At 37.5% G+C, this 22,327-nt stretch overlaps 1 protein-coding gene across 2 annotated transcripts in view; it reads left to right on the top strand.

Annotated features, from left to right (window-relative positions):
- Positions 1-22,327, top strand: part of ETNK1 (ethanolamine kinase 1) — a 52,246-nt gene that overhangs the window by 8,603 nt on the left and 21,316 nt on the right. The window contains exons 1-4 of one of the 2 annotated variants that reach the window (XM_067559209.1): positions 984-8,328; positions 18,630-18,889; positions 19,512-19,652; positions 20,209-20,351. In XM_067559209.1, coding sequence (XP_067415310.1) covers positions 8,257-8,328; positions 18,630-18,889; positions 19,512-19,652; positions 20,209-20,351 — 616 coding nt within the window. In that variant the 5' untranslated portion in view covers positions 984-8,256. Of the gene's footprint in view, positions 1-983; positions 8,329-18,629; positions 18,890-19,511; positions 19,653-20,208; positions 20,352-22,327 lie in introns of those variants that run through there. The other variant, XM_067559208.1, reaches the window with a different exon arrangement.

Below are 22,327 nucleotides of genomic sequence, written 5' to 3'. Positions count from 1 at the left end.
GTGAGGATGCACACCACCAACCCAAGGAGAGCAATGTGGACCTCAGCCATCAAATTAATTAATGCGGTAGCTGTAAATGGACCTAAAATAGGTCTTTGTAGTGTAGACAAGGCCTTAGAGAGGCCTCATCTGTTGCTAGGGATGAAGGAAAGAATGGAAGTGTCTTCATGGAATGGCGCATGAAGAATAGCTAAAATGATTCTTCATGTGTGCTAATGTGGTTTAGGATACTGACTTTTTTAAAACAACTATTTCTTTTTAAAAAAAAAAAAAAAAAAAAAACTTTCTCACCTCAGTGTTGGGTTTAAAAGCGTCAGGTTTGGGCTTTGAGCAGGGAGGTATTGTCTACATCAAGAGGACTCTAGCTCATTCCTATTACCGAAATACAAATGATTGCTAGAAAGGGCTAGACTAGCTTTTAAATTAAATTAAAAGAAAACAGTCTTAAAATTTGACACATTTTCCCTGTTGATGAGGTTCCAGCCATATGTTCTGTGGCTGGTAATGCAGAATTATTCTGATAGCAAAATGCTCAAATAGCTTTTTGAAGTGTGGTTTTTGGATAATATTAGTCAAGTGTTATATTCTAATATGAAGTAAATTGGTGCTCTTAATCATATTCCTAATATGCAAGCATCCACATGGCAAAAATTTCCAGTTGTCATTAGACCCTGGTTTGACAGCCTTAGGAAAGAAAAAGATTGAAAGAACTACCCTCTCATCCTTAGGAATGTGATCATTAATCTAGACAAAGACCGAGCTACTCTTGTGGGATAAGGTGCGGAAGAGAGCAAAAAATGTGCCCTAGGAACATTTTAGGTGTGGTTCCTAATTCTGGTTCAGTCACTGTTGCTAGATGTCTTGAGGCAAGTCATGTTAATGTCTATGGATATCTTTTTTTTTTTTTTTTTTTTTTAAAGCCATTTTGGCAAATCCACCTTATAGAAAGAAGCTCTAGACAACTGAGCTAGATTTTTGGTACAAGCCGGAAACTGCCTAAACTTGATAGAGGAATGTAACAGGGTGTACCTTAACTCCTGTCTTCTTGAAATTCAGAAACTGCACAGACTCCACTGGTTGTGCATTCACAGTGCCATTTGAGTTCCTTTCACCAGCACTACTAAACTCCCTAGCAACAGACTATTTATCATACTCTTTGTGCTTTTAGCCCTCTTTTCAGCAACATAAAGGAGCAGAGGTCTCCCTTTCCTGAGGCCTCTGAGACTGGACTCAGCTAGCCCTGTTCCTCTCTTCCTTTGCATTTCATTATCTCTATCCTTCTGAGCTAATTGTCTCTTTATTTCACCCAGCCTGCCATCCTGATTATCTTATTATCTCAGTCAGATTACTCTGAGAGAACTAATTGGTGTCCCAGTGATCAGAGTACAGGCTCATCTGTTCACTCCCTGGACATCCATTCCTCACTTGGTTCACAAATCTGGGCAGAGTTCTTCTGGGCTGTGTCTACTAGTTCCCTAGACACGTTTGAACAACGCTCACTGTTCCTCAGGGTTCTCTGCTCAGTGTCCCCTTCTGGATCCCTGATTTTGAACCTATGACCCTCACTCCTGTCCCTGTTTTATCATTTGTTTGCCCCCTGAATTCATTTGAGTTCTTGGTTCAGTAGCTCCTCCCTTAGGCTGGGAGAGGGGCCTTCAGATTAGTGGTGTTTTGCAGGGCAGTGCTTTTTTTAAAAAACAACATGCTGCCCTAAGTCATTTTGGAAATGGGTTAAGTATGTCGATTTAAGTGGTGGAATTAAACCTATACAAGACAATTTGTATATGAACACAAGTCAGTTTCTGTTTAGAAAAAAGAGAACTTTCCCTTGTAGACAAAGTTTAGATTGCTGCATTGTCATCAAAGATCTTGGCCCAACTGAGTGGTGGTAGTTACAGTGACATGTTGGTGCAGGAAATTTATTAGGCCACAGTTCTGGGAATGGATGGGTGGTACTGTAAGAACCGTTTTCAGATGGCTATCATTGGAATTTGTTTGACAGGAGCCCATGCTTACACTTAAAAGGCCTATTTGTATTTACCCTCTCCTATCTGTTTCTCTCTTCACCCCTTCTGGAGAATCGGTTGATTTGCCAGAGGGAATGAAGGACATGAAGAAGGTATTTCAAAATCAGTAGGGCACCAACTTAAAATTACACTTTTATCTGAAATGTTCTACCTACTATTACTTACAAATGAGAAATGCTTGTTTAATTTGTGCTTTTACAACTTTGTGTATTCATTTTCTCTTCTGTTTGTGCAATTGTTTTGTACACTAACTGGAGAGAAATCCCTAATAAAACATGAAACCAAAAATATTAGCGGGAGGACTTTGGGACAAGCCTGGTATCTTAAACTATTATCTCCACCTTTTAAAGTTGCCTATCCCTTTAGACATCACTCTGCCTGTTTTCTGTACTACACGATTAAAATAGTTAAAATGTGACTTTTGGGGGACATGTAATTTCTAATGCTATATAGTATTTGTCAGTTAATATATCCAATACATACAGTTTCAAACATACCTTCTGTTCTGTGTACAATTTGCATGATTTTTGACCCTATGTTAAAATTTGTACACTTAAATGCCAGAATTCTGCCTTCTACATTTTGATATCTTTTAGTAAAGGAGGATCTTGTAGTAATTTTGGAGCAATAAAAATGTTTCCAATTGATGTTCCAAAAATGGAAAGAATGTGAAAACGTAATTCTAGACCTTGTATGTAAAACTGGTAATGTTTAGTCTCAATACAGAATAATAACTTGTGATGAATGTTTAATATCATTAATATGGTTTCCCTGATTCAAAAGATTAAATTTAAACTGAAGACAATAATGACTTACAAATTACCATTTGTTACCTGGTGCTTTATTCTTAATGCATTAGATTGAATGTGAGGGAAGAGGAGGATGTTATGGATAGAGATAGACTGAAGTGCCACCATCCCAATGGTTCTGTTAAATTGGTCAGCAGTGCAGCTGTTAAACCAAGGCCTGGTCTACACTTACCTTAAAATTCGGCGGCAGTTGATGGTAGTTATACAACCTACTCTGCATAGCTTGCATAACTCCCGTCGACTTATTAACTTCCGTTGTGTGTGGCGTCTTCACTGTGCTGTGCCACTTGAGGGGTGGTTTTAACAAGTCGACTTCCGGATCAATTGAGCGGGTCTTCACTGACCGCTCAATTGATTCGGATAGATCAATCAGACAGTGGCAAATTTGCTGCCATCAGTGAAGACGTACCCCCTAAAAATTGTTTAACTGCTGAAAGTTAAAGATAGAGGGGAATATTTAGAAAAGGGCCTAATGGCTAGGTCCAAAAAAATAGATTTAAGTGCCTAATTATCACGTTAGGCCTCTAAGTCCAACATTAATGCCACTGAGGTCCATAAACCCATGCTCAATTGCTGTCTTGCCCTGGGGGTGCCTGCATTCTCTAGGCGACCAAGCTTCTGCTATCAGTCATACACAAAACCACGTAGGTCTTGATACCGCTGAACTGATCATTATCCTGCCTCAGAGTGGCAAGATTCTCAAACAAGGTATTCCTCTGCTTTCTCACCTGTGGGGACCCTCACATGCAAAACAGCTGGAGGTGACCAGATCAGAATTTTCTGTGTGTTGGTGGAGGAGCATGTATCATCTGAAAATATTCAATATCCTGGTAATTAGGGCACTTACCTGGGATTGGGAGACCTGTTTTCATATTCCCACTCTGCTTTGATTTGGAGCATGGACTTGTATTTGAGGTCTCCCATATCCCAGGTGAGTGCTCTGATCTCTAGGTTATTTGGTGTTCTGATGTGAGTATCTGTCAGTCTCTTCTGTTGGAGTTCTTCTACTACTCATTGGGCCAGAGGGAGTATGTTTGACTCTGTATCCTGGTGGTTAGGGTACTCACCCAGGATGTAGGAGACCCAAGTTCAAGTTCTTACTCCAAATAAGGCGCAGGTGGGATTTGAAAACAGGTCTCCCACGTTCCAGGTGAATGCCTTGACTATTGGGTTATTGGCTATACTGAGATGGAGGTCTGCTTATTCCTGAGAAAGGGATGAACTGGCTTAGGCACCTGAGCGCAGAGAAGTGCCTCCCTCCAACCTGGAATTAGGTGCCTAATGACTTCCTCAGAATTTACTACTGGCTGATTTAGGTGGGTCCCCACTTAGCATGCTGGCTTCTATGAATCCCGTTCTTAGGCACCAAGCTGTTCCATGAATTGTATAGGGAACCTGAGCACCCACCTCAGGGCAGAAAAATTCATTGGGTGGCTGAGCATCTAAAAGTTAAGTGTTGCAATGCTCAGCATTGCATCTAAGCACCTTTGTGTTTCTAACCCTAAGTAACTTAATCAAAGGTCCTGTAGTCAACTTGAAGAGTTGGTCTAGAAGTGTTCTATGATCTGGATTTATCCAAGAGTGAAATAATAATGAAGGGAGATAAAGCCAAATTGGTATCTGAATCAAAACATGAAAACAAAAGCTAGAGAAGAACCTTACTCTGCAAGATATGTCCTTAATGCACCACAAAATGTACAGTATAACTAACGGATGCAGGGATTAATAGAAACTGGTTCAATTCTCTATACTCAAGAAGAAATTAGGATTTTATTTGTTGCTTTGGAATATATAATATTGGAAATATAGGCTGAAATAAATTTTGAGTGAAAATGATATAATGTACACTTGAAGTATGAAGATGACATGAAGTTTGTATGAATGTTGTCATTGGGAGCAGGGTTGTAGGCACTATATTGTTTGCCATGAAGTGCATGCAGTGTGCAATCATATATAGGGCTGGGCATCTGTTCACACACACCTTTTGGAGTCTGCAGCCAGCCAATTATTTCATCCTGTGTCCCCCACAGTCCTCTAAAGTTGGCATCAGAATGTGGCCCAGAAAGGCTGACAATTTTTCCACTGGGGATCTACCTAGTGCTTCTAAATTCATTTTGTATGTACTGGGCTTCACAACCCAGAAGCATGCAAAAACTACTTCTTTCAGTGACTGCTTAAAACAGACTTCACTGTATACTGAAGTTAAGATTATATTCAATCAAACAAAACACTGTCTTTAATGGAGCAGAGTTAGTTTGTATAGATTGTAGCAGAAATTTCTTGATTTTTTTTGCTTGTAAAATCTCAACCTTAATAGTTCAGTAATAGGGGTTCCATATTTATTAGCTTACACTGCACTACAAGGTGCTTTAAGTGCCTGGCAGATCTGATGGCAGTTATGATCTGTCAGTTTGTAGAAATATTTGAACTTTGTGGGGTTTTTATCTTTGGTTCCGCTCATTAGTTCATTAGGTATAATTATAGTGCTATCTTGCTGCTACAGGTAAGGCTGAGATGACCTTTCTAAAACATTTTTTTTGGTTGCTTATAACTCGTGTGTATAATTGTTCTGTGGGGATGATGCAAATTTCAAGTAATAATTTTCATCTGATTTAACTCCTTGTATGGCCCCTATTACAATAGTATCTAAGTATGTGTATTTATTCACATACCACCTTTCTGAAGTTAGCCCCATTTTACAGATGAGGAGCTGAGGCATAGGGAAACTAAGTGACTCACCCAGAAGCCACACCGTAAAGTCTCGTGGAGCAGGGAAATGAACCAGGTCTCCTGAGTACCACACTAGCACCTTAACCTGGCCTATTCTTTCTCTCTTGTTTAAAAGAAGATTCTTCAGAAGCAAAATCAAACATCTTTCATCTTATTTACAGATATCATGATTATGTAGTGACATTGCTTCTGGCATAAACAGAATAACCTGCTCATCCATATGCATGACCCCTTAAAGTTTAGTCAACAGAAGCATTTCCAAGGTTATATTGTTCATCTAGCAGTTGAGTTGTGAATATAAATATTGAGGGACCCGAGTACTGTATTTTAAAAATGTATTGAGTTAATACCTTTTGGAGAGTGCTGGGTAGACAAAAGTCTGGAGACTGAATTTTCTAAAAATATGTCTATCGTGGACAGCAGCAGTGCAAGGTTCCCCATGTTACTCTTCCCATATGCTGCAGTCATGATCTGAAGGGACCAATTCTACAACAAGTAGGTCATAGATTGAATTAATTGACCATAAGGCACTGATAAATTTAAGAACTGAAATTAACAGGAAGCCAGTTAGCACCAATTATAGTACGAGTTTGTTTCCACCTGTCTGTCATCATATGATACTGGGTGGATTTCAACTGACAGCCTCAAATCTGGCCACCTAAAAACAACAGGCTGTCTATTCCATTACCAATCACTTGAACTATCTATCAATCAATCCTTTTCAACTTTTTCTGCATGATTTAAGAGTTCAAATAAAAAACCCTACTTTTTTTTCAAAGCCTGTGTTGTATGTTGGAATTTACCTAGAGTTTATATTTCCCATCAGTTTGCCCTACTACTTCCTCATTGTACTAATAGCTATAGGAGGAATAGATGGCAGATAACGAGCCCTGTTTGTTGAAATAAAGCTTCTGGAATAAATATCCTTCTGGCTCTCTACGAAAAGGGCAGAGTGCCTCCTTAAGAAGATACAAATCATGGAAAGATTTCATGCTTTGAAAAAAATTAAGGAAGGTCTATAGACCCCAAACTATTTTTTAATAGTGCCAGTTAATACTCAGGCAAGTGCTAGATTAAAGATGTATGTTATTGTTCGTCTCTAAAATTTTTTAAAAAGCCATTTTTCTAACACAGTGGTCAATGACTAAAGATCTACCAATGCAAGGTTCATAACCTGTTTTACTGCAGATTGAGACCATCTAAAGTGAAATAGAAGGAGGAGTTACGTGATATCCAACCCCCACATCCTCCCCTGTATCTTCTCTTGTATACCCAAAGTAAATTCTGTCATTTATAGGTAACTGTTTGGTAGGATGAATGCTTCATACATTTATAAGATTTAAAGCACCAATTGTATTGATATCAACTTTAGCCTTTCAACCTGGCAGGGAGTCAGCTCTGCAGTAGTTAAGATGGCAGTTAGTAAGTGTTCCTACTGATCACAATGAAACTGCCAGTAATACAGCTCACTGATACAACTGTGTATTCCCTTTTAATAGCTAACTAGCAAAGTAGGACAGGGCCTCTTAAGCTTTTTAAACAGAGCTCTGTTAAATCACGTTAAAATGTCATATTTATACTGTGGAAATGATGGTCTGAGAGTTTTAATAAGTTCTCATTATTTCAGTTAGTTTCAATTTAGTAAAACTGACAAGTCATAATTGTCACAAGTTTCTTCCCTTTTTTTTTGTATGTACACACAAAAAGATGTTGAGGTTGCAAATTTAAGCACTCAGAAGTTAAGAAATCACTGGATTAAAGCTACTTGTGCAACCTTAATTTGACCCCCTTTGTGTGTATGCACTCTTTTACAATCTTGAATTCTGTGATCCACACTGTTTTCCACAGTACCCCTGCCTCATTCAGTGCACAGACCTATCTGATTCTGAAGACTGTAGATTGTACTAAACTTGGGCCCCAACTTATTTTTTTTTTAAAAAAAAACCTTTAATGCATGGTTTAATACTGGGAAAGGAAACAAGAAGATTTTGGATTATGTTCCAGCTCCTGCCTCCTTGCTTCTTGCATCACTGGATTTATCTGTTTCTCCATCAGTCAGGGTGGATAAAAAATCAATTTAAAAAAAAAAAATTTAATTTAAATCAAATTTTTTTTAAAAAATCAATAAAATCTAAAATTCTCTCTCATTTAAAAAATAAGTTACAATTAAATCCATCACAAACATGCTAACCTACACTTACAGTCTCATAAAAATGAATTAATGGCTCTAGTTTGTCTAGCCTAACTTCCAGCTCTTGCTTCTTGAAAGTTCTGGGCTTTCAGTTTGTTTGTTTTTTTCTCAGCAGGCTAAAGTCACATATCCAAAGGAAAAACACAGGCTGGATCAGATTGTTGTTGTTCTGTGCTTATGTGGTGGAGCTGGGCCAAGTAAGACAGAGGAGTTAGTTAAGACACTGTCTTAAAGACAGAGAGACAAAGGACGGAGGCAGAGTAGAAAGGACAGTGGAGTGGACTGGAAGGGAAAAGGAAGACATTATTCAGTACACACACAGCTTCCTCTATTCCCCCATACTTTTGCCACAGAAAAACTGTCACGGCTTCTGGGCGTAAGAGAGACCCTATCTAGGAATATGAAGAAATTCCTTCCCTGGGTAAAAAAGGAAAACGTGTCGAGTATAAGCAGTGCAAGAAGGAGATGCAGGGCCTATTTGCAAGAATGAAACATCGTAATGAAAACTGCTTATTGGGAAAAGATGTGGATGAAGATGTGGATATGTCTGAAGAACAATGTGGATCAACTGGTTAGTAACTTAAATAATTCACTTTGCAATGCATCATTCTTCACAACTCTCACTCTGCCTTTTAGTACCAGTGTGATTTAACAAGTAAATTCCCAAACTGTTTGCTGTGTAGGATGTTACTAGAAAAAAAAGTTTAGCTTAGCTAATCCTTATGGCTTGTTTAATTAGTTAACTAGGTTTAGAATCTATCACCCAAATATATGGTACAGAAAGCTTCAATAAGAGAAATCTAGAGTTGCCAGTTGCCACTGGGTGTCATTTTCTTATTTTTTTATACATAATACATGCCCCTTATTTTGGAACATCATGGCCACAGACCGTAATGGTGATGCCATAAGTCTATTCCCTATTCAGCATAACTCAACTTTCCCAAGGGAACCCCATCCTATACTTTGTTTTTTCAAAAACAGAATTGCCAGTGAGTTCTATGGGGCTTACTCCAAAATTAAGTGCACTCTAAGTGCAGTCAGTCTTCGCTTTTTTGGTAATTTGGAATCAGATTTGCATTGTTGTTGAAAAAAATGTAAATGATTAACTGCATAATAGAGTGAAAAGAACTGAGATGAACGGCTATTCAAAATCATTTTTGAATTTTGTTTAAGAATTCCATTTAAGCATGAGAGTTTGACTGTGATGTCTATCCGCAACAACTTCAGAGTCATTCGTTGGTGCGTTAAGTTGCAGCACTGCTGCTAAAAGTATTTCAGACAACAATGTATCAGTAGCAAGCAAAAGATTTCAATCATCCAGCAAAATCACCACCATGGATGGGGTTGTAGTAAGAACCAACAAGACACTACAGATGAAAAGATTGCTCCATTCATTTATGCCACAAATCCTTCTTTTTGCATTGTTAACAATAAACACTTCATTGACGTGGTGGTTGAGTCCTTACGACCAGGCTGCACTCTACCTGGTAGAGCAGACATTGGTGGAAGGTTGCTAAATACAGTGTATGAAAAGGAACTTGAACAGTGTGCAAGAAATACTGAGGGGAAATTTGCCAGTTTTAAGCCTTGATGGGTGGAGTAGTGTACACAATGATCCAGTAATATGTGCCTGTATGACAACAGAAGATGGGGTTGCATATCTTTCAGAAACAATAGATATATCGGGAAATGCCCACACAACAATTTTTAAAAGTGGTAGTGAAAGCTGTAATAATAATAATTCAACTGTTGTGTGCAGTTTTGTCAGACAATGCTGCAAATGTGGCAAAGATAAGATCCTTAGAAGAAACAGAACAGAGGGATGCTCCTTAATAACATATGGCTGCAGTGCCCATTTAATGCATCTTTTAGCCAAAGGCTTATGTACATCTTCTCCAGGAATAAAAGAAAATGTTGAAGTCGCAAAATACTTCTGTAACAACCATTTTGCTTCAGCTTCACTGAAGAGAGCAGGAGGATCCAAATTAATTCTCCCTCAAGATGTTCGATGGAATTCTGTGGTTGATTGTTTTGAACAATTTATTAAGAACTGGCGTATTCTCATAAAACTTTGGATGAGATGCTTCCATCTATTTTATCATGGTTTTCTTCACAAAGTATCTAACATTGGATTGTACAGGATATGCTCAGTCTATATCTGAAGTCTATATCCATAGCCTTAAACAAACTTCAGAGAAATTGTTGCTGCATTGCTGATGCTGTTGAAATTTGGAAGGCACTTCAAGAGACATTGAAGAAAGAAATACCTCACCAGAAAGATAAACTGCAGGCAATAAAGAAGCTTCCTCTGCAGGCACAGAGAGAATATTTTCATCATTTGGTATTATTTACTCAAAACTAAGAAATTGACTTGGAGTTGATGAAAAAGCAGGAAAACTCATGTTTCTATTTCAGTCTATGAATAAAAATGACACGGGAATGGGAAAGATGAGAGCTAGTTGTAGAAGTTTTAAGGTCGGCATACGTTTAGTGTTGTGGTGATTTGTCAGTTAATAAAATTGGAAAATTTAAAAAAAAAAAGTGTTTAAGGACAGCTGTCAGCTGACAGCTCAGACTGCTGCATTTGCAAATGTGTAACATTTAAGATTTAGTTTAATAAAATAGAAGTGCTACTGTGTTTTTGTGTGTGTGAGATTTAGTTCTTACCATTCCTAATGTACTGCTGCTGCATCTGCAGCTTGACACAGGTAATGAGTATTATGTACTATTTCTTAAATTAATAAAAATCAAATTATCTAAAAAATTTACATAAAGTATATCCTCCTAGATGATGTAAAATGCTGTGTTGAGTTGTAAATTAACATGTTTTAGTGATCAGATTTGCACCATTGTTTAAGAAATATGTGAAGAAGTATCTGTGGGAAACTTGATTTATATCAATGACTTTCTCTTGGTGATTTAAGTCATGATTTAAATCTATTTAAATTGCCTTCATTTAACTCAATCCACCCTGCCATCAATACAAAACTGCTTTACAAGTTCTCCTGTTGACATGCAGGAAGGAATAGAGGAATAGCTACCTGACATCATGGTAACAACTTTCAGTGCACTTAACACATGTCTATGCTGCATTTGGGTCCAAGCCTCGCAGCCTGGGTCTACAGACTCGTGCTAGTGCTCTAAAAATAGCTATGTAGACAGTGCTTCGATGTGGCTCAGGATTTCAGCCTCCCCCGGGCAACCCTGAGGTCCAGCCCAAGCTGCAATGTCAGCATGTTCTGTGAAGTATTTCAAGTATCCTCCCACACTAGGCCATGCATTGTCCTGATCACTGTGCATTTCTGTAGGCCTCTGTTTCTTTCACATGTCTTTTAGACTGCTCTCTTCCTTTGTGCTGCCCATCTGATGCTTTTCTTTGCTGTGGAATCATTTTTCCTCTTTGCATCTCATTTTAAAATCTCTAGCTAGCTTACAAATGACAGTGAGTTTTTCTAATATATTAGGGACATCATGAATAAAGAAATACACTATATATAAAATGCATTTTGTCTACATGCACTTAGTTTTTCCTTCTGTACTTGTTTTTCAGCCTTTTAATTTTGACTTTCATAATACTTTACATTTTGCATCATTCAGATGGACAAGAAAAAGACCAAAAATTTTCAAACAAGAGTTCATGAAGAATGTGCTGCATGTTAATAAGCTATCTAAAAGACTCCTGGTTGCAAATAATTATTTATAGCAGCATGTTACAAATAGATGCTAATAAAGGACCTTGAGTGGGGTTTCTAAATTATCAGGTCATAGGATCTAATTTCCTTGATGTATGTAGTTTTCATTAACATTAATGAGACTTGCACTGAGGGGGTAATACACAACGATATGAAATAATACATGACAAAACTATATAGCGGTCGAGAAGACTAAGGGACAGCAATACGAAGATGCTGTGGCACTTCAGCTACCTTCGTCGTTGGTTTGTTGGTCTTTCTCTGAATGTTAACACAGACTCTTGCATCATGTGTTGTAGGATCTTGGGGACATTCATGTGACTATACATGACTTTTAATATAATTAAAATAGCATTATATAATTTTTTGGAACAAATCAGTAGACTTTGTAGTGTTCCTGCTAATGCATACTTAAAATCTGCTGCTGCGTTTTCATTCTAATTTATCCTGATTTTATTTTTGTCAGTAACATAAATAGAATTTATGCTGTTCTGTGTGTCAGAGCTGATGGCTTTCTGCCACAGTGTTCTTTGATATGTCCTCATGAACTTGACCCATCTACTGAATGGATATTATGTGAAATGAGAAAAGCCTCATTTAAAGGTCCCCTTTTATAAAACGTAAGGATAACAAGCTCCAGTGACTTTGAGGAGTGATCTCACTTGTGGTGCTGTGCAAAATATAACTGGATTCCTTTCAGGATGAATTGATTTAAATAATGATTTCAATCATCAAGTGGAAATCGTCGATTTAAATTATCCAGTTTAATCAACTTTTCCATTTTTACTTCAGTTAGCCTGTAAAGAGAGGTGCATTTTCACTGGTTGATCTGACCATTAAAACATGCTGATTATAGAACATTTACACTGGATTTGGTACATCTTTTTGCTATCTGGGGAGGTACAACACTATAAATACATATACATTTATCTAAGCAATTATACAGCCTAATATCTTCAGATTCTTCTTATTCTTTTTTAGTATGTTTAGAAAATTGTGAATTATACATTGCTTATTTACTAGATAATTAACTTTTTTGCTCAAGATTTGTGTCAAGCTGCATTAGGATGGTAACTAGAATTTAATTAAACACACAGCAGCATGTACTATTCAATTTTATTAAACAAAACGAGCTCTTAATACAGTGCATGACCAGATGTGCCATATTTCTAAAGCTTGACTTCAAACTTCAGATACTTTTCTTCCAAAACTTTCAGTGTTCTATATAAAAAAAAGAATGTTGATAGAGACTTGTGGATTCAGCATATTTATTTTTTTTATCTAAATGTTTTAAGAGATTAGGCCTTAACATACTTTGTATTAAATTCATGTGTCATTTTAAACAGGTTTATTTTTAAAAAGAAAAAAATAATTTAAATGTTTGGGGTTTTTTTATTATTTATATATATATATTTTTAAATCCACCCTGATCCCTTTTCTTCCCCATCTCTTCTGGTAGGGAGAGAGAGGTTCTAGTATGTTCAGTGCACCAGAACAGATGTTTCTCTCTCCTTTCTCTAATGTCCAATACCCTGCCAATGCAGGATTACAGTAGACTTTCAGTGTGTGATTGTTTTCTAGGCTGGTTGTAAACATCTCAAGCCATCTAAGTGAGAACCATGTCAATAATCTAACATACCTCACTGCCACAGTGTTTCCTGATGTTCATCCCAAATATCCCTCGTTTCCATCCTGTTGTTCTTAATTATACAACCTTAAGGAACTTCTCTTCCTCTGAATTTCCCCTTCAAGTAATTGTTGTCTGTTCTGTCCAGTCTTGGACATTATTTAGCCTTGCTATATATAAAATCATATCTTTATTGCAGTTCCACCATGCCTCTTAGTTTTGTTGCCCTTCTCAGAACTCTCTTCAATTTATCTATCTCCTTAATAATGAAGAATTCAGAATTGAATCCCATTTTTCAGATGTGGTCACAACAGAGCATTGCGTTCTTTAAAGCCAAATATCACATCTACAACTTTCCTCTTTTATTTCTGATTTGTTTGGGGGGGGTAGAGGGGAACTTGTATGTGAAGATGTATTCTTCCTAAATTCATGCTTATTGCTCAAAGTTCTGTTATCTTTTAAAGAATGAGATTTTCTTGCTTTATTATTTTACTAGGGATACTGTATTGATCAGTCATTCTCAGCATTCGTCTCATATTTTAAAGAATGGTGCTATGTATTTGCTTTCTTATTGAAAATTAGGAATATTCTACAGCTCCTCCAAAACAGTATTAGTAGTTACATTCAGGGACTTGTGGAGTTTGTTTGGTTTTTGTTCTGTTTAAGTTGAAGATCTTTGAGGGAGTCCACAGTGAAGGAAGGCAGGTTGGTTGGCTGCCTGTTGTTTTACATGTCCTTCCAGAGGAACTGTGTTTTGTATCATAATAAAAATGTCTTTAGAATCCCCCAGCTGTATGTCACACTGGATTTAAAAATCTGGATTTGATTCTTAAATGTGGTGGTAAGCAAGCTAGTTGATGGAATGGAATAATAGTTTTGTGGCGAAGGAGTGGACTGGGGTTTGGAGATCTGGGTTGTATTCACAGCTCCCTGGTGTAGCCTTCAGTAAGTGTTTCAGATATCTTTATCTACTCGTCATCTGTAAAATTGGATAATTCTTCCTTTTGCAGTCTTGTCTGTTGAGATTGGAAGCCCAAGATGAAAATCATACATATCTGCTCATCCTGAAGAGACTGCCACTAAATCATTGGAGTCCTACTTGTAGTTAACTACAACTCAGATTTATGCTATTGGATTTGCGAGGGGCAGGGAGAAGAGGAGGGATAGAAGGAAGAAAGACTATTCAAAAGTCATCCACATCGTGGCAGATCCCAAAGGGACGTGGCCTCCTTGCAGATTGAGTGCCTCCTGGATCGATCTTTGGCTAGGTCCTTAACGTGGTCTATCTGGATATTTTCAGTTTGTCCATCATTGGCAATCTTATTGTTCCACCATGGCTTTTGGTGCCCACATTATTGCTGTTTGTGTAGTGGTATTCCTTGGTGTAAACCCTTCCAAATTTGTTGATCTTCGATTCTAATATGTCCATATCAAGAAAGCTGCCAAAACTAAACTAATACTAAAAGAGGCAATTGCTAGGTTTGGCTTTGATTATCCCAATTTCTGATCTTGTCCTGTCATGTCACTTGGAGCAGCGAAGGAAGATGGTGAGAAATCAAAAAGGTCAATCCAGTATTCTTCAGCCTTCCCCAGCACTCAGATTTCACTTTTGTACAAAAGCATTTGTTTTACTGTGGATCTATAGATCTGTACCTTTGTAATAAGCTTGCTGTCACAGCATCCCCACAGAAGCTGCTGAAACATGGCAGTTGCTACTGTTATACAAGCATCCACATCTTTAGAGCATCCTCCAGTACTGTCTATGATGCTGCCCATTATTCAAAAGTGCTGCCATGTAATTTTGTAGTTACAATATGTCTACAGTAATAAGACGTCATCTTAATTGTAAGAAACTAAATAGGCTGCATTTTTAAATATTTTTGTTGTGAAACCGCAAACTAATCTAGGGTTGTTTATGTAGTATCACTTGTAAGAAGGGAATTAAAAAATAAACAAACAATGAATCATCGAGATATATATGCCTTAGTGTAACTCATGCAATCTCATTATTGTAACAACCGTCCTTCCTCTTTCTTTTCCTCCTTTTTGTCAATTTATGACCCTTCTGTTGTGTTTTGAATGTAGGTTGTTCTGTTTTCCAGGTCAGGGACTATCTCTAACTTTAGAGACAACATATCTTTCCCTGCTTTTTTTTAATTTTAAAAGGTCCAGACTTTATAGGAATCCAGACATTGCAACACTGACCATTGCAGTGCCTGACTTACTTAGGCACCTTAGTCACTTTTAAAAACGAGACAGTCTCCTATGTTGCATTGCAGTGCTGAACAGAGCAACTTCTAAGTACCTTTAAAAATCTGGGTCAAAATTCCCAATTCTTCTAGACAGATGGTTGCAAACTTTTTTTTTTTTTAAGTTTAGATTTGAGAGGGGGAGGGAAGACCTTTGTTGTTGGAAAATTTAGATTTGCCCTTCCTATTAAAAATTTATACAGGGATCTAGCCTCTAAGGCATATTGCTAAAACATATAAGAGGTAGTTCTGCCTTCAGTTATTCTGAAATCATGCACAGAATTAAGTAAAACTGTTCATTTTGAAAGCTGTGAAGTCTTGCATTTTGGCCATTCTGCTAACACTTTATTGTAGCGTTCTGGTGATACTGTATTGACATTTGAGAGGGCACTTTGCATTTTAAACCATTATTTCTCCAAGTACTTGGAACATCTTGAGAAAATTACCCATGGGGCTGAAACTTTCATGCTTGGCAGAGCTCCAAGTATACATAACAACATGCACATGTGAAGCACTACAGGTGTGCAGGAAAGCAGTATGATCCTCTATCTGAATGTGGGAGCCAATATGGGTGTCAGAACTAAAAGGTGTGGGTGTTTTTAAAATGAAAAACTGTAAGGGGAACACTGTCAAATTACTGTTTTTAAAATGAATGTCAGCTGTAACCAATAAATCCTAAACTCTTAGGGTATGTCTGTACTGATGGCGACAAAGTGATCGACCTATCTGGATCGATTGAGTGGTCAGTGAAGAAGTCAATGCTGGTTAGCAACCCCTCAAGTGGCGTAGCGCTGCGTCGAGGGGAACATGGTTCCCGTTGGTGCGGTGCAGTGCAGTGAAGATGGTGCATAGAAGGGAAGTTAACTCCCGTTGACTGCCACTGAATCACCAGGCAAATGTAGACCTGGGCTTAGTTTTGATTAGTGTAATTGTGCTGGTTCTTAACTCTTTGCATTTTTCTCATCCTAGAAAATGAAATAGCTTAGTAATCAGTTTTCTTGTAAGTTCTTAGTTCACCATTGTACAAATGAATATGTAGTTTGCAAACACTATAGGAGAATTCAGACAAACGTGTTTTCACTTTCAGAATGCATGAAAGCCTTCTACTTAACTAAGGTACATTTTTTTTTGGGGGGGAGGGTAACATTACATAAATGTAATGGCATAAATAGCCATACAAAATTTTCTATAAATACAAATTATGGTTTCTGCGAGACCATAACTTCAAAGTTCTTGCCTCTCTTGTGTGTTTAAAATTTCAGTAATCTTGCACTAAGTTATTTTGTATTTATGGTAACACCCTGTTTTCAATCACTTCTCCATTTGTTATGCTGATTTTTACCTAAAACTAGGCCTGCCAGCTGAGAATTTAAAAGTTTTACATTTCAAACACAGTTCTTAAGTTTCACAGAGAAGTTGGAACTGATGAAGCAAGTCTGTCTTACTAGAGCTAGTAATTAAAAATTTCAACAAAAGATCTTGTTAGAATTTGCTGACTGGTCAGATGAAGCATTCCATGTGACCATGTTGATTTTGATGAAATTCCACTGGAAATCTGGCTGCCTGGTTTCCAGCCAGTTTGCCCACACAGCTCCTGTTTGGTAGGCTATTTCTGAGCCAGCGCAGCTTGCCACGTAGACTGCTCTGACACGGGGGTTCCCAGTAGACCAAGACAGAAAACTGTAATTCCTTTTTATGGAGAATTTTGAAATTTTTGGTGGTTCTTAAAGTGCTTATCCATGCGCACTCCGTTGTTAGCGCACATTTACCCCAAAAGAACTTGAGTTTGGATTATTTGGTATCCATGTCTGTGGAGGTTGCATCTATGTCTTGGGTATCCTCATGCCTCCCATTTTGAGCCTCCTGTATATTCTCTATTCCATCCATTGATCAGAACAGTTTTTTTGTAGCAATAATATCTGCTAGGAGAGGGAGGAAGATGCAAGTACTCCATGCACGGTATTTCGTAAAGACAGGGTGACCTTGATATCTCAGCCAAGTTCTTGCCAAATGAAGTCCCTGACTTCAATTGCATTCAGGTAATAATCTGCCTGTTTTCTTTCCCAAGTCACATTTCAGCAAAGGGGAGTTAAGCATCACATTTTCCATGTACTTTGGGCACTAGCCTTCTACTTTAACAGGACCTGAGCCATTTTTGATGTTCTAGATAGGATGAACGGTCAGGCTATATTAGCACAGATACTTTATTAGATTTCTCTCTGCTTTAAATATGGCTATAAAATAGCCAACAAAGACCCTCCATTGATGGTTACAGTGCATTCCACAAGAACTCAAGCAGCTTCTGAAGTTATTTGTTAGGTCTTCCAATACTGGAGATGTAGGACAGGTACTTGGGATTCAGTGTATACCTTCATCCAACATCACTCCACAGTAGCAGCATCGAAATCTGATGCTCACTCTTGTATGGCTGTCTTACAGTCCTTGTTCAGGTAGACTTCTAGCACTGACCACTTAGGATCTAGGTTGCTGCTTGAGTTAACAGCAGTGAACGATAAGGTGGACAAGCACTTGAATAAATGGTTGTCCGTATGTATTCTGTGACTTGCCTTTCTCCCCTGTCGTTAGAGAATCCTAAAACACCTGTATTCTGCATTGGTTGGGACCACCCTCAGGTGGGAAGCTTGAGATGCTCAAGGGGCAAGTGCAGCCCCAGCACAGACACTACTGACCAAAACAATCTGAACTGAGACACATGCACACCAACAGTGGAATATATATGGACAACACCTTAGAGTAACCGTGGTTACTTTTAGATGTACATAGCAGGTTTTTTTGTCCTGAAACGGAACAAACCAAATTCTGAATTCTTAAAATCCGCCTCAAAATGGAATTACTGTTCTCTGCCTAGCTTTCTTTTTGTTTTGAAAAACTCAGTAAAATGGCTGAAATCCTGTTTTGTTGCAGTTTGTTTTGCTGAACAGATCTCAGAGCAGTTGCTTATCTGAAAACCTACTTTGATGTATGTAGCATTGATGATAGTGTCTCTCTCCCTGTTGCTTGTTACTCAGAAAATACCTTGAAATGCCCTTTTAAAAAGAAATGTGCATCTTTCCACATTTTCCACATCTGTGTTTTTTAAAAATTGATTAAAATGTACAGACTAGCAAATGTCTTGGTTATAATTTAATTGTTTCTGTTGAGCCTGAATCAAATCATTGACTAGAAAATCCACAGGGATTAAGAATGATCCATTAAGGGGAAAAACTTCCCATTTTTCTCCAGCATGTACAAATGGGCAAGTATAGAACTGTTGATTAGCTTATGTATTATTTTTACATTGCAGCTGTTCACAGATGGAATCACCAATAAGCTTATTGGTTGCTATGTGGGCGACTCAATGGATGATGTGGTTTTAGTTAGAATCTATGGAAACAAGACCGAGCTGTTAGTAGATCGAGATGAAGAAGTGAAAAGTTTCCGGGTGTTGCAGGCCCATGGCTGTGCGCCGCAACTCTACTGTACTTTCAGTAACGGTCTGTGCTACGAGTTCATGCAGGGAGAAGCATTGGATCCAGAGCATGTCTGCAACCCAGATATATTCAGGTAAACATCTTCAACAAATATTAAAACTCTAGAATGCAATTTGGGAAACTAATGTCCTACGCACAGGAAATCAGTCAGTGTGGAGCATGCTCTTGGTAATCATCACATAAGAACTCATGGAGATGTCTATCCAGTAAGTTATTTTAGTATCCAAATGCTCTCTGTCTGCAACAACTTAGTGTACTCCCTCCATGTGGCCATGATAGCTCTGTTTCCCATCCGGTTTGGAAGGACTGGACTTGGGTCTTGTAGGTAGTCTGCTCCCTCCTAACCTAGCAGGCCAAAGGGTGCCATTTTAGGAGTAAGGAAGTGCTCATGAGCTCTGTGTGCCAGTGCTTAGCTCTTTCTAGCCATCCCCCCTGCCTCCCACTCTCTTGTTCTCCTAAATTATAAAGCATATATATATTGGGGAAACAAACTTTCTGAAGGAAATCGTTTGACCCTGTATATTCCCTGATGAAATTTTAAAGATCAGGTAAAAAGTCACCGATAAGACAAATACAAAAAAAAATTTAAATGTCAAGAAAGCAACAATTAACTGGCAAAGGCTTTTTGTCAATCTGCTTGTAACCAGCTCAAAAGTAAGAATGTAGTGTTACAGTTTAAACTTTGTATCTTACAGACTCATAGCCAGGCAGCTTGCTAAAATCCATGCTATTCATGCACACAATGGATGGATCCCCAAATCTAACTTGTGGCTCAAGATGGGGAAATACTTCTCACTCATACCTACAGAATTTACAGATGAGGAAGTAAATAAACGGTAAGTGTTGTTTTATTAAATATTTGATTACTTTTTTAATAACTCATTTAATTGTCTGTTTTTGTCACATGCCTTAACTGGTGAGGGGAAAACGGAACCAGAGTGCTTTTTAGACAACCCTCCCTCGTCAATTTCTTTGTAAATGCTACGAAGAAGCATTTCTTTATTTTATTTTTTTGTCACATTCTTCCTCTAAATCTGCTCAGCCCTTTCCATTTTGAAGAGAATATGCATTACTAATCTTGTGTTCTCCTCCCACAACGAGGACTACAATACTGTCATGTCTGAGATCCAATTTGTCCTTAAAAAAGTCACCTTTGGGAAAAATAGTAGTAATTCTTGCCTGCTTCGCATCTGATGTTGCCATGAACTCAATACGAGCGTGAGCAGAGAAATCTGGACTAAGATGTCTTACTCAATTATGTGTTTTGAAATAACAGGGGAATACAGAAAATAACTGACCAAGTGCATTAATATATACATTTGTGTATAATTCCTTTATTATTAACGCTATGTTCAGGAGAGAAACTTTTCAATTTTTTTTGAACCCCAAAAGGTTCTTAAGTGATGTTCCAAGTCCTCAAATACTTCAGGAGGAGATGGCCTGGATGAAGGAGAGACTGTCAAATCTAGGATCCCCAGTAGTGCTTTGTCACAATGACCTGTTGTGTAAGAATATTATCTACAACGAGAAACAAGGTAGGTATTGAACACAGCAGTAAGTAGTGTTTCATTCCATACCTGTGTTGTATTTATATTCTGTAGCAGTTGTCTTAGGGTAGGTATAGAATTATCATTCAAATTCATTAAATCACTGATGACTTTTTACTAATGGTAGTAGTAAGTGAAGTAAATTTACTGCTTGAAATCAAAGTTCAGTGTAATGGTAGTAGTATTTGTATAAATATATGAACTGTCTAAGTACCTATAACCATAATTTTAAAATGTTTTTAGTATGTGGAGAAAAATCTTGATGTTCTTATTTTCACTGTAATTTGTTAATTCTTAGTCTGTAATCACAGATTTCAAAGTATCAAATTGTCTTTGTCTTTTGTAATTTAGTATACATTTCTTATACATTTAGAAAAGGTTGTCAGTTATTCTACAACCTTAGGAGCTAATGTCTCCAGGTTATTTTGTATTATCAATGTATTGTTCTGATTTGTCAGATACATTGGTGCCAAGGAGGAGTTCCCCAAGGTGAAGTATCATAATGATACTTATGCTACTTTCAATGGCTCAGTTTATATCCTGCATATGAGGTACATAGGCATCTTAATGTTGAAGATATTTTTGTAAATATTTTTTAAATCAGAGGGAGGCAGTATGCTTATCTTGGAAATGGCAAATCAGATTTTTGTTCATTATTTTCAGATGTTGTAAATATTTGAACTCTCGAAAGGAATCCTTGTATTTAAAAATAAAAACAACAAAGACAGAGAACTAGCAACTATCAAAAGTTTTCATAGAAAACATTAATTCGTTTTAAGGTTTGGTTGTTTAGTGGTTTGAGGTTCGGTTACTACATGATACATTCACCAGGCAAACACCGTGAACCAGCAGTAAATTTGGGACACTGAAATCAGGAATATTATGGTGCAGAAAAATGCTTTTATGAGGCTAGTACTGTAGTCTCCTAAATCCCCACAAGTCTGTGAGCTGAACTGAAAGTAACAAGTTACTCTTGTAGAAGCATGTTGGTAGTTGTAGGAAAGCTTACAGTTGAGATAGCGAAGACCTTCTCTTTAAACAGAAGTATTTAATTTCAGACTTGTCTAAGTAATTTAATATTATCTTGTAATTTAGTACTTGTTTGACAATTAGCTTACCACTAAAGCAAACATATATTTGTTTGAAGTCATTAAATGAATGTGAGCAGCATTTGTTAAGGTGTTCTCCATCAGACATTGAACAATAATTGAGGCCTGACATCTTAGCTTACAACTTACATAAAATTAGGTACAAAAGGAATATTAAAGTTGGTTCTGATTTGAAAACTGGCTGTGTGCATAATTTCTACATCAACTATGCTCATTCAAAGTGTACAAGTGTAAAGAGGTCTTTTAGTTGCAATCCAGATATATGTGACTTCTCTTCTGAGTTAGGTCTTTCCTTCTTGCACATTAATACTAGTGCTAAATATTCTGCAGGCCAAAGTAGCCATCAGCTACACCTTTGCAGCACCATCACCTTCCACTTTATGTTCTTGGATACCTATGCAATTCTGTTAATTTTAATGGGTTTGCACAATGGCTGATTAGAAGTTAGTAATCAATTCTGTTGTTTCTGAAAGGGGGAGGGAATTCAATTCACTCTTTTAGATACATTGACTCTGCAGTGCAAATGGAAGTTAAGGGGGTAAAAATTTATTTTTGTCACTAAAGTCAACAGATCTGATTCTGAATACACAGATTAGACATTGAGAAAGGATGCTATTTTTAGTCACTTTTCATAATAGAACCATGCTTTAGTGTAATGTACTTTAAACAAAAACAAAATAATTCAATTAAATGTTCACTGTCATGGTTGATAAGCTTAACATTCCCACTTTTAAAACAAATGCTATATGCTTCTCTTTTTGTAAACAGAGTGGAGGAAAAAAAAAACAATGCCAGCAGTGCATCACTTATGAGCAAACCTACAATAAACAGTGTGTGAGTGTTTAGTGTTTGGGG

Source organism: Emydura macquarii, unplaced genomic scaffold (genome assembly GCF_026122565.2).
Source record: "Emydura macquarii macquarii isolate MOO-44397 ecotype Brisbane River unplaced genomic scaffold, CSIRO-AGI_Emac_v2 contig_2205, whole genome shotgun sequence".
Taxonomy (NCBI): domain Eukaryota; kingdom Metazoa; phylum Chordata; order Testudines; family Chelidae; genus Emydura; species Emydura macquarii.
Note: the sequence above shows the minus strand (reverse complement) of the source record. Positions and strands in the feature narration are given on the sequence as shown.